Source organism: Microtus ochrogaster, chromosome 15, assembly GCF_000317375.1.
Source record: "Microtus ochrogaster isolate Prairie Vole_2 chromosome 15, MicOch1.0, whole genome shotgun sequence".
Lineage (NCBI taxonomy): Eukaryota > Metazoa > Chordata > Mammalia > Rodentia > Cricetidae > Microtus > Microtus ochrogaster.
In genome coordinates, this window is record NC_022017.1 from 35,037,889 (window position 1) to 35,051,186 (window position 13,298).

A 13,298-nucleotide genomic window follows, 5' to 3' on the forward strand; every position below is an offset into this window, starting at 1 on the left:
ATTTATTTATTATGTATGTCTGTATGCCAAAAGACGGCACCAGACCTCATTATAGATGCTTGTGAGCCACCATGTGGTTGCTGGGAATTGAACTCAGGACCCCTGGAAGAACAGCCAGTGCTCTTAATCTGAGCCATCTCTCCAGCCCTGATGCTTAGTTTCCTTATGTGTAAAATAGGTTGATGAGAGTGGAAATTAAATGATCAGTACACTATTTTTTGTAAGTACTCACTAATTATTAGTCAGAACCGCTGCTCTTTCATTCAGGGTATTCCTAGCCACACTGGGCTCCAAGAGGCAGGGCGTGATTTTATTCCCCACTATACCGGCAAAAACCAACACATGCCCTTGACATGCTGCTTGGTTTCATCAGTAGAAACTGTTTATTTAATGGTGTGTGAAGTTAATAAAGACAGTGCTATTTTCCCCATCTGAGCTCTTACCCAGTGACGGTGGAAGAGGATAGATGGTAGTTCGTCAGTCATCTACTGTGGACGACAGCTTCAGGAGAGAGGAGTGTAGTTCATATCAGCTGTGAGCTTGCCCAGAAGCCACCCCCTCCTACCTGAGACCTCGATCACCACCGCCTGGGCTCGAAGAAGCCTCTCTAGCTATTGCTCACCACAGGCAGGTACACCCCTACCATCTAGCAAACTAGAGGTCTTCTTCCAAACTCATTACCAATCTGTGCTCGCCATTCCTGGGAAGAAGTAGGAACATGGATAAAGACCACAGTTTGGTCTTTCTCTCAGGTGCGCCCTTCCACGCATGCAAGCTGGCAAAGAGGAATAGAGCCACCCTGAAGTGAATGAGATGAGTAGGCAGGTGTGAATTATCAAAGTTTTTGAATAAGCGCACCAGGTCTAATCTCGTGGAAACCGAGTTTGCTTCTGTTCAGGTATCCCAGAATGAACACAGTCTTGGCGCATGCCTGGTGATCTTCGTGTGTGAATCACACCCCTGTTTCCTTCTCTTGTCACTGTGTTCCTTTTCATTAAGCTTTGACCCAGCTGTTACCATGGCAGGTTTTCCCCAGCAGCCTTTGTTCAGTTAGAGGTGTCTTTTTTCTGCTCTTCACACACTCCTTTCAATGAGTACCATGTTGTTGTGGGACATTGCGGGGCTCCCTTCTCTCCCGCTAGGGCTTGTGCTCCCCAAAGACCAGCACCTTCTTTCATCATTGTCTGTGTCTATCCTGCTTTTCCTCCAAGTCTTATTTGTTGAATAAATAGCTGTTCTACCTTTTCTCACTCCCCTGTAGCCAACTGCACAGCCTTTGGTAGGTGGTTTCCTGGAACAGTTCAAGGTCTCCAGAAGTTAATGGTGCTATCATCCATCTCTAGGTTAGGTCCCACTCAGCTGAAGATCTTCACCTGTGAATACTGCAACAAGGTCTTCAAGTTCAAGCACTCACTGCAGGCCCATCTGAGGATCCACACGAACGAGAAGCCATACAAGTGCTCCCAGTGCAGCTATGCCAGCGCCATCAAGGCCAACCTCAACGTGCACCTGCGCAAGCACACCGGCGAGAAGTTCTCCTGTGACTACTGCTCCTTCACCTGCCTCAGCAAGGGCCACCTCAAGGTGCATATTGAGCGGGTGCACAAGAAGATCAAACAGCACTGCCGCTTTTGCAAGAAAAAGTACTCGGACGTCAAGAACCTCATCAAGCACATCCGGGACATGCATGACCCTCAGGACAAGAAGGTCAAGGAGGCCTTGGATGAGCTCCGCCTGATGACGAGGGAGGGCAAGCGGCAGCTGCTCTATGACTGCCACATCTGTGAGCGCAAGTTCAAGAACGAGCTAGACCGGGACCGCCACATGTTGGTCCATGGCGACAAGTGGCCCTTTGCTTGTGAGCTCTGTGGCCACGGGGCCACTAAGTACCAGGCCTTGGAACTGCATGTCAGAAAGCACCCCTTTGTTTATGTCTGTGCTATATGTCTCAAGAAGTTTGTCAGCTCCATCAGGCTGCGCTCCCACATCCGAGAGGTGCATGGGACAGCCCAGGAGACTTTGGTCTTTACCAGCTCCATCAACCAGAGCTTCTGCCTCCTGGAGCCTGGTGGGGACATCCAGCAAGAAGCCTTGGGGGACCAGCTACAGCTTGCAGCTGAGGAATTTGTGTGCCCAGAAGTCGATGGGCACAAGGACGAGGCTTGTCCTGGGGAAGCTCAGCCTGAGGTAGGGCCCAGAGAACTGGAGGCCCCTGGAGAAGCAACTGCCCCAGCTGAGCCCTTGGACACCCCCAAGACTGAAAGTGCTTCCCTTTCCCCCTGCAAAGTAGGAACCACTGAGGTCCCCTCTGACCTCAACCCTCTAGGAATGGTTTCAGATGATTTCTTACTGAAAAACGATACCTCCTCTGCTGAGGCTCCTGCTGCTGCCGAGACAACCTTGGACACACAGCATGGAGGCTCAGCCCCCACTCAGGGTGAAGATGTCATACTGCTGCTCACCAAGGCCAAAAGTGCTGAACCAGACCCAGAGGCCCAGAGCGAGCAGAGCCCTCCAGGTGGAGGGCAGAATGCGGTCACTCTGCCAGTCAGTGAACCTGACTCTAACAAGTGTCTCAGGTCAAACCCAGTGGAGTCCTCAGACCTCCTCCCTATGGTGGCTGATAGAGGGGACCTTGGAATGTGCCAGCCTGACTCTTGCAAACCTTCCACTGAGCATCATCCTGGCAGCACGGCATTCATGAAGGTCTTAGACAGTCTCCAGAAGAAGCAGATGAACACCAGTCTATGCGAGAGAATCCGGAAGGTTTATGGAGACCTGGAGTGCGAATACTGTGGTAAGGACAGGCTGTGCTGGTCAGATGTGCCTCTGAGTGGAGCTTTCCTTTCCAGCAGCCCTGTCCATTCCTATCATGCTGTCATCACCTTGGGTTCCATTTGAGCTCATGTCTGTTTGCAAAGAACACCTCCTAAATGAGCCACCCTCCTCCATGATAGATAGGAATAGTGAACCCATGCCATGTGTCATAGCTGGAACCTTGCCAGAGTCAGCTGGGAGGATGCATAGCTGACCGTGTTGGGGGTCATGCTGAGGGCTGCTCACAACTTCTACCGTCTTCTGATCAAGAAGAGTCACTCTTCTGGTTTTCAGTTGTGACTCTGTCAACTGGGTAGAGAGGGTAGGAGGCTGGCTGCAGCCCTGTAGGGAGACACAAGCAGCTCCCTTCTAGCTGGTGGTGAAAGCTTGCCTCTGAAAGCTCCCAGACAGCAGGCAGTACAGGAAGTGGGTAGCCTAGAGCCTGTCTCATAGCCCAGAACGTCAGGAGGACGTGGAGGCTCTTGGATTTGTGCATTTGCAGGGTGATGTTTGACATAATTCGTTCTCAATAAACATTTCCTTTCTCTTTTCCTAGCCCTACCACCATGTAAAAGATGGTGGTACCTTAATACTTAAAATCTGCCCTTTTTGAAAAGTAATTTCCTGACAGAAGTGTGGTGGAAAGTGTGAAGGGCATACCAGATAAAGGCGATAAATATGGAAGTTAAAAAATGATGATAATTTTTTAAAAAAAAAATTCAAATTCAGTATAAAAGAAACTTCCTTGTTCTCATGTGAAAATATTTTTTTAGGCAAACTTTTTTGGTACCAAGTGCATTTTGACATGCATGTCCGCACCCACACCCGGGAACATCTGTATTATTGCTCCCAGTGTCACTATTCTTCCATCACCAAAAACTGCCTTAAACGCCATGTAATTCAGAAACACAGTAACATCTTGCTGAAGTGTCCCACTGACGGCTGTGACTACTCGACTCCAGATAAATATAAACTACAGGCCCATCTTAAAGTTCACACAGAGCTGGTAAGTAGCAAGCCAAAGCGGCAGCCCCCACCTCCCCCTGGGTGCCCAGTGCTCTCTCACATTGACGCATCTAGACGTGTCACTGCCATAGGCGTGTGAACATCCTGCTCCCTCCGGACACAGAGGGGTCCTTCTCCTGCCCCCGATGCCTCACAGAGCTTTCACCCTTTGTCCGGCTCCTTTCATAGTGAGTCTCTGATCACTGAACAAATTGCATCCTCTGCACATTTTTTAGCATTTGAGAAAGTTTACAGAAGATCTGCAGAATGGAAATGAAGCAAAGGTTTCAATAATTGGCATTTTAAAGAATTATTAATAACAGGAATGATAATAGCTGCCTCTAAGTGTTGTTGGGGCATTAAGTTGGATGATTGGATAGGATTAGGTAATTGTACCAGGAGCAGTGTTTGGTAGGCAGTGTGAGTGTAGTGAATGTTAATGGCCATCGTTGCCACGTTAGTGGTGCATTTATTGTCAACATCAACAGCATCTAGGAACCATTTTGACTTGAGAAGTGACATATTAATCCAAGGTACCATTAATGTGCACGATGGGCATGTCTGGTTCTGTGATGGTTGATCACACAATGATGCAATGAGTGAGTGTTTGTTTCTACAAGGTCTAGTCTGATGGGAAGAGACTGACACTCCCTGAGAATGGTTTAAGACTTCTTAACATAAACAAGAAGCCACACCTGAGGCCCGTGTGGCCCTATTTATGCTAAAGACAGCACAAAAGGAGACTTCAAAAATGGGATGATTTGCTCTTCTTAACAGGTGGTTTGTCATTAAGGAGCACTCGGGGCTTTTTCAGAGGTGTGAAATCAGAGCATGTTGGAATAGACTCTAATACCATTTCCCATACTCCCACAGGCTTTGTGGCCTCAGAAAATTCAGTTTATATAAAATATACTCTTAAAAAGTCTGTCTTGGTCACTCTTCTGTTGCTACGAAGAACACCAGAACCAAGACAACTCTTAGAAGAGAAAGCATTTAATTGAGGGGTTGATTACAGTTTCAGTGGCTTAGTCCATTATCATCATGGCAGGGAGCATGAGGGTATACAGGCAGACCCTGGCGCAGCAGCTGAGAACTACATTCTGATCTGTAAGCAGAGAGAAAGATTATGGTCTTGGCATGGACTTTTAAAACCTCATAGTCCACCCCCTGTGACACACTTCCTCCACAAGGCCATATCTCCTAATCCTTTCAAATAGTGTCACTCACTGGTGTCCAAGCAGTCAAATCTATGAGCCTATGGGGGTCATTCTCATTCAAACCACCAAAGTCCACTATGTGCACACTCATACACACACTCATGTACAGTGGTACATAGAAGCATGTCTGCACATGTGTGTACTTAGACATCCCTGCACACGCACACACATCTGTGCATATTTTGTATATTCTGTTGTTACTGCAATGTTAAAATAGAATGGTCCAAGACTGTGCTGATAAATAGTTGCGCGTCAGTGTGTGAGTGCTAGCTGCACTTCCTATTGTATACTGGCTTCCTGTCATACTTTCTTCTTCTCTCCTCATTCTCTCTTACTCATGTCACAGGCTTGCTTTGGTTCTTGATCTTGCTCTTCCCTTCTTCCCCATCTTGTCTCTCCTTCCCTCCCTCCTTCCTTTCCTTTCTTCCTCCCTTCCTCCCTCCCTCATTCCCTCCCTCCTTTTCTTCCTCCCTCACTCCCTCCTTTCCTTTGTTTTTCTCCATTAGGGTTCTGGACACATGGTTTCTGTCATTATTGTCAGGGTGACACAGAGGCTGAGGGAGGGAGACCAGTGCTAGAATAGGCTCTTGTTAGGAGTAGCTTTAGAGTGTAGTGCTGGAGACTAGGAAAACAGAAGCCTGGATTGAACCCTTGCTCTCCTGTTTACCTTGTGTTTGACACGAGTAACAGAGCTACTCCATGCCTTACTGATGCAGGTGAAGGTGAGGTGAAGGAATACATGTAAGTGTACAGAGCAGTGCCTGGTGTGGACTGATGTTAATGTCATTGATCTTACTCTTTTGAAGCTTGCTGCTCTGGACTGAGTTTTCAAATCCAGTTGAAATGGGTGATAGGAACTAAAGCAGTGCTCACTGAAACATGGACTGTACAGCCTAGGCTGCCTCTTGTTCCACATTCAGAATTTGTCTGGTACTTGTGAATGTCGTGGGAATGTTGGTCTAGCCTGGTTATCTTCTTCCTCAAATGCTGAGTGTTGGGGTCACTGGGGGAGCATCAGGAATATATATCTTGGATATTGACTGTGTACTTCACTTCTTACATATAAAAGGCTATTCTAGATGACGACCTCTGAGCAAAACAGTCAAGACTTTCCTCAGAGCAGCAGTGCTAACCTTGGTGGACCTCGAAGATCAGTGCTGTTGACTGTTGCTGCTCTCTCATAGAAAGAGGGGCATGGAGAGGATTATTGGACTCTTACCTGATCTCACTCACTCTTTCTTTACCCGAGAGGTTGCTGTGTATAATTCTACCCTAATTGCATGTGACTTTGGGATCTCTGGGGATGCTAGAGTGTGTAGATTGTGGGATTGTTAACTGGATGCTTGGAACTCCATCTACTTAACGAGTTGTCATTAGTTCCAGGTGAGACTTTTCATTGTGTGGCTCCTTTGGGGTCACCCAGACTCCAGTAAGTAACTTCTTGTCTGTGTTCTGCAAATAAGCTCGAACTCATTGGTTCCCCAGGTTAGCCTTTGATAGAAGCACACTTTGGTTTTGGAGCTCTGTAAGGAGTGGGTAAACATTTAATCACTCTTCCTGAGGGAATGTGCATACAACACTGGCATTTCACTTTTCTGCTTTCGTGGTCATGAATATGGTTGGGACTTCCTTTAGAGCACCTCCAGGGAGGTCCATCTTGGGACAGAAAGATGCTGGTTTGATCTTGTAGCTCCTTCTTGGGTTTTTACTTAATTCCTATGTCAGCTCCGGGAACTAGGAATCATTTCCTCTACTGCAGAGTCTGGTTGGTGTCTCTGTCTCTTTCATCAGTAACGTGGTCTATGGTTATGCCATGAATGAAGGATGACAGAATTCATTCCATGGTTTTATCACTGTCCCATGCTTTTCATTTGTTGGTGGCAGGTCATTAGTCTTAGATATGCTTTTCTTGGTGATTCCTGGACACTTGTACATCTTCTGAAGGGATGTGGCAGGAGTGAACTTTGGCCCAGGTAGGCAGAGACTATGTGGTAGATATTCCTGTGTTGATAAGTGGCAGCCATTTGCTCAAGCTGCATGAGTTAATATCTGCACATTGCTGCTAACGAAGTATAATATTCTGATACAGGGAATGTGGCTCAGTTAACCTCATGAAGGGTACTGCCCTGCTTCTCATCAGTACTCATAAGTAAGACGGCTTTTGCCTGCAAGGTGTATTCCGCTTTGTGTGGGACGTGGGACAAATAGATCAACAATGGGAGGAAAAGGCTAGCAGGTCAACACACTGCCTTCCTCCCCAGACACCCTGAGGGGGATGCAGAGGATGATGCTGAGGTTGAAGATATTTGGGCCAAGAAAGAGGGTGAGGAGGGAGTGGTCAGCTGAACCTTGGGCAAAAGCTGCTGGGAAGGCTTTGAGTTCGTGCCAGGAAGTTGATCCGCTGAACACTTGTTCCTGAAGTGAAGGACTGTGTTGTCATTGCAGTGAAGGGCACTTCTGTGAAAACTCCCAGCTTTTGAATCTCGATGACATTTGTCATTTGAGCTTCTTGTGACTTATTTCTGTCATGTAGCTGAAGATACCACACAGGGACAAGTTGCCTTCTCTTCATGTAGACGCTGTTGATCTGATAATGAAGGTGTTAGCTTTAAAATATTCCCCATCTGCAAGGAAGGTGGTTGTTTTTTAAGCTCTCTTTTTTTTTTCGTCATGTGCATAGGGTATAATTTGTTCTTTTAAAATGTGAAGTGCAGTGGAATTTAGTATACACACTGACTTATGCAGCTGCTGGCAACCTTAGAACATTTCTGTTATCCCATAGGGAGGCACTCCTGTTTGCTGTCATCCCTCGCTTCCCTGTCCCTGAACATTTTGTATGTCCATAGTTTTGCCTCTCCCGAACATTTTATATAAAAGGAACATAAAATGTGTGTGCTATAAATAAAGCTTTTTGTGACTAGTATCTTTCCCCCCCATCTATCTGATAGCAGGCTTCATGCTTGGCTCCTCTTTAGAGTTGGGCAGTACTCCCTTGTTTGAAGTTTGGCTCACTCTCCTTGAACTGATGAGCATTTGAAGTGCATTTTTAGTGGTGATCGCATCAGGATGTAGCTCAGCTATGCTGTCTTGCTGTCTTATATTTGTAGGATTTGAGCTAATTCTTGGTGAGATCACTTCAGTAAAGCTTGTTAGCTTTTAGAGTTTAAATGTTCATCTTTCTTTTGAGAAGTTATCAAAATTTTAAACCATCTAAGGAGAAGCTGCCTATATCCCCCATGGCCAAACCTCCTGTGTTATGTTTGGTGAGTCATCCTCTTAGCCACTTGTCTTCACTATTGCTAGCATACTCCCATCCACACAGCCAAGAAGAGGTACCACCAGGGATGTGGAGCCCAGCACTCTGCCCCTTTCTGACTTCATGTCTTTCTCTAGCTGCTGCCGAGCTCCAGGGAGATTGTGCAAACTTGCTTGTGGTGTAAAAGCATCTTGTCATGTTACTATTGTCTAGCTGAGGACCTCAATCACGTCAGCTTCTGGCTGGGACAGGGGTGATACTGTTCTCACTAGGAAACCATGGGAACCACAGTGAGTCCTTGTCTGTCCTGGGGCTTGGTTTCCTTACCTGTGCACTTGATGAGGTTATGGATATGTTGGCTGAGGTTTCACTTTTGTTTCAGCATCCCTGCTTTGAATGCAGGTTCTTGTACAGAGCAAACGTTAAAAGTATCATCCTCCACCTCCGAATGAGCCTACAGATCCTGACATAGTCTGGTTGTATTAGGATGCGGAGGTAATCTGGCAAATAACTACATCAAAGAGTGGTGGCCAGTGTGCTTTCTTTCCACTGCCTCTTTTTTCTCAATACTAAGTCCATGGCATAGACGTGTGGTGAAGGAATGCAGTCATCCCTCCATGGGAATGGGGACAAGAACTTCCTTCATCGGGCATTCTGAGGATGTTCAGAATCTTTGTGTAAAGCGATGTATGCCTTGTTTCCCTTCCTGTTGCTGTAAGAAAACACTATCAAAAGCAACTTTAAAATTATTAAAACTTCATGAAGGGAAAACATGATTTTAGTCAAATGCAAGGGAGCTTTGGGTTCTGGTGTGCTCATTTGCAGTCCCAAGTCAGTCTTTGTGATTCTGGGCAAATTGCTTAGGCTCTTTGAGCCTCCGTTAGCTCACTTGTACATCGGAGATAAAGTGCTTCCCTCATCCCTCATGGTTATGGGGATTAAATTAGGTCAGTGAATGGCAGCATCCATAGATCGTGACTCATTAGAGGATTGTGCAAACGTTTCAGTGAGTCATGCCTGGCTCCTTAAAACGTGAGATTAAGTAGATCAGATCAGAGCCTGTCTGTAGTGTTCACCCCCACACAGGGCAAGTATTACTTTCTGTTTTTTGTTTCAGCATTAAGTGTCGAGATGCCAGAGTGTATTAGTATTGCTGGGGGCTGTGATTAGGTGGCTGGATTCCTGGGCTCCTAATCAATAAGAGTTAAACTGATGGCCTAAGTGCTTTAATTGGTAACCTCTCTGAACCCCAGTGTCACAGTAGCATTTGTTGGGAATGAGACCCATGCCTCCCGCTGTCATCCTAACTGGAAGTGGGCTCTGGGAATCTGTTACTCAAAGAAGGGCCCCCCTGTTTCTGTCTCGTATTTCTCTCAGGAGACCTGAGAGGTTTCCACACAAGCTGCAGCCCAAGTCTGAGAGTGTTCGTTTTAAGATTTTGAAGGGGAATAGCCTGTCCTTCAATCTCTCTAGGTTCATATCCTGGAAATGAGCTCACTAGTGTCCACCGCCAGGATTGCCCCGGGAACATGCTGTGGTTATGTTGGTAAGGGCTAAGCATGGTCTCATGCATGCAGGGTCACATGGTAGATGCTCTAGCTACTCTTCACCTCCTCGTCCCTTTACTTTATCTGGAGGATAAGGATACTAGCAGTGAGAATGGTGGTGAATATGCAGTGTCTGCTGGCTTCTTGTTCAGTGTTTAGAATACTTGGCCTTGATGTTTGAGAAGCACACAAATCTCTTTTGTTTGATGCTTGCTGAATAACACGTATTTCTTTTTTTTTTTTTGATAAACTAAAACAATAAGTTGCTTAAAAGCACAGAGAAAGTAAAGAAGGCTACTTTCCATGTTTTCAGAAACAGATGGGTATACCTCATCAGTGTGTATTCATGTGAAGAGGAAAATGTAGGTGACTGGAAAGTGTTTCTCCTTCCTAAGGGCTTTAAGAGTGTGGTCACATGTGATCACAAAACACGATTGATTCGGGTTACTTCTGTTTGAGTATTTTACCCCCTGTGCAGCAGCCTTCAGGCTTCCAGAGCTTCCCACGTGGAGAACAGGTTCGTCGTGGCCTGGGGAGCCAGAACTGTCTTTAGCAGAAGGAGAGCCCTCTCTCTGCAACCGTCAGTACAGCACATTCTGGTATTGTATTCGGATCTGTCATAACACAAGTGTTACCGTACTAGTACTTGCAGTGGCTTCTGCAACCCCTACGTTGATGTGTGGCACATCTTTAGATAACTTGTAAGAACCCAAGCATCTGCTGCCTTTGTCCCCTGCACAACTTCTGGGACATAACAGACGCTGTGACTGTGACCTATTCCTGAACAGTTGTTCAGAGCGAGTGCCAGCTTTCTTTTGGGACCTGATGTCAGTGTTTTATAGGGGCTGCACGTTATGTGTCATGTTTATACACTCTGTAGGGGGATTCGATTTGGTGCTCTCCAGCCAGTGTGGGCCTCAGGACTCCACTTCTTTGGAGGTCAGTATACTGGCCAGTGAGGCACAGGCCAGATGAGGTCACCTGAGTGATAAAGTAGGCTCCTAGCCTCAGACAAGGGCTCTTTCTGTACCTCCTGCCGTGGCTGCAGTGACTACAGTCTCATGCTGATGCCCACTACTTTCTGGGCACAAATGGCTTTGAAAGCACTTGTGTTGGCACAAATAGACTCCAAAGGCTAGGCTCTTAGCCACCCTATGGCTAGCTTTCTTGTGTTCCCCCCGTTTGCCAGGGGCTCTTTTAGCCTTAGTTTTTTTTAAGTTTGCTGAGTGTGTTTGGTGCTTGGGTTTCATCTGAAGCAAGACACGGGAGTTTTTGAAAAAGAAGTAAATGAATCCTAAGAGTCTACCCTTCTCCCAGCCCCCTCTCCCACTGTCTGTGTCCTGACAATCTTCAAAGACATCAAGAAACGGGGCCCTTGATAAGCTCTAAGATAAATTGCTTTCAGACTATCAGGGATTAAAAGAAGAAAAATCAAACAGCAAGGACTCAGGGGAGATCAGTGTAAACTCCTTCAAAGCTCTTCTGAATGCCTCCATCAGCTCTGATGACAAGGGCGGATGGGGCAGAGGTAGGAGGGTGCCACCAGGATGCCAGAGGAGCCTCAAGAATCTCTCTAAAATGGCACTGTGAGCCCGGTGTCAAGGAGAGGGGAAGGGAGTAATTGAAGCACATTGAGACACCCCAAGAAAGCTTTATCTTTATGTGTGTGTGTGTGTGTGTGTGTGTGTGTGTGTGTGTGTGTGTATGTAGATAGATAGATCATATTTACTCCAGAATCTCCTCTCTCAGATTTGCCTCCCCCCAACTTCATGTTCTCTTTCTTTTTAAATAACTATCAATTCCAATTTGTCCTGGTCATATATTCCTGTGTGTGGGTTCTTCCAATAGGGCATGGTCAGCCTACCAGAGGCTGCGTCCTGAAAGAAAGGAATATCTCTCCCTTTAGAAGCTATCAACTTCAAATAATTCCTCTATAGAAATAGGGCCTTATGAATTCATCCCCCCCACACTAAAATGTTGACTGACTTGATTTTGTCTTCATCTCCCTGGCCCTCCATTTCTTAATGTATAATGTAAACATGAATGACTTTTTTTTACAATTGCGTGTGGATTTCAATCACATGTGACAACTTAGTGTAAGCAGTGTTTTGAGTGCTGCGGACATCGTATACTGTTGGATTATTGAGTATCCTTGGAATGTGTGACAGAGCCTGTTGCCTGCCCTTTCTACCTTCCTAGAGCTCTTCTGTCTGCATCTTCCCAGGCTGTGCAGAACTGGATGGCTGTCTAGTAGTTGCTTCAAAAGGATGCACTGTATGTCTGGTTGTGACGAGGCTTTTGCTGCTGACTGTTGTAGTCGTCAACCTGTATTGATGATAGATGTGATAGTGATGGGAATGGTGACAACATTGATAGTGGAGGTAACAGTGTTGCTGATGGTGATGGGGTGATGGTGGTGATGACGGTGGTAGTAATGGTGATGGTGTTTAATGGTAGTGGTAATGGTGTGTGTTGGTAGTCATGATGATGATGATGGTAAGGGTAGTAGTTGTCTTTCTACAGAACCTACACTTAAGATAGTTAATTGCTTTCTTTTTCTTTTTCTATTAAGGACAAAAGGAGTTATTCTTGTCCTGTATGTGAAAAATCTTTTTCAGAAGACCGATTGATAAAGACACATATCAAGACCAATCATCCTGGTAAGATTATGAATTTTAGAAAAGAAGATTAATTTTTAAATACTTATGTTTATTTTAAAACACAATACTGTATGTAGGCTGTACCAGCTAGGAATGAAGAGGGAGGATGTGAATGAAGTCAGTATTTAAAATGGTCTTCCCTTAGGGAAGCCTTGTATCTGCCTTGTTTCACCCTATAGGGTGGCATGCTGACCACTTCTACTGCCGACACTGTCATTTTTACTACCATGGGATCTTTGAGTGGACCTTACCTTAACATCAGACTCCATTGTCTTATTAAGTAGAGCAGACAGAGCAGGCCTGGGTGCTTTGTATTATATAAGTAAAAAGCAGCAAAATTCACCTTCTTCATCCTTGCCTCTTCTTGTTTAAACATTTGTACCAGCCCTTGATAGAAGAGAACTGATTTCTCTGTTAAAAGTAAAGGGTTCTGCTTTGTCTGGGAACACACAGAAATTGGAACCTTTGTCTTGGGAACCTGTGGGTTATGTCATTCCATTCTTCTGCTCTTAATCTTTGTCCTAGGTGACCAATGGTCCTGTATGAGCTGAAAACAGCATTTAAAAGCACTGATCTTTGTTTATAAATACAGAATTGTACAAGGAGCCCTATATATCCTCAGCTTCTCTATGCTTCTACATTTCCCAAGCTGTTTACATATAGCCACTCATGAACTTTTTCTTTCTAGAGTATTCCACAGTTTATCCCATTTATCCTATGAAAGACGTATGGATTATCTCTAATTAATGGTTTTACTTAGCTTGACCTCTGTGGCCTATAAAAAACAATGCTGTCA

General features: G+C 45.6%; 1 protein-coding gene across 1 annotated transcript in view; it reads left to right on the forward strand.

Annotated features, from left to right (window-relative positions):
- Zfat (zinc finger and AT-hook domain containing) overlaps positions 1–13,298 on the forward strand; it is a 159,543-nt gene that overhangs the window by 72,471 nt on the left and 73,774 nt on the right. The window contains exons 6-8 of the mRNA XM_013348950.2: positions 1,344–2,797; positions 3,591–3,823; positions 12,415–12,502. Coding sequence (XP_013204404.2) covers positions 1,344–2,797; positions 3,591–3,823; positions 12,415–12,502 — 1,775 coding nt within the window. The remainder of the gene's footprint in view (positions 1–1,343; positions 2,798–3,590; positions 3,824–12,414; positions 12,503–13,298) is intronic.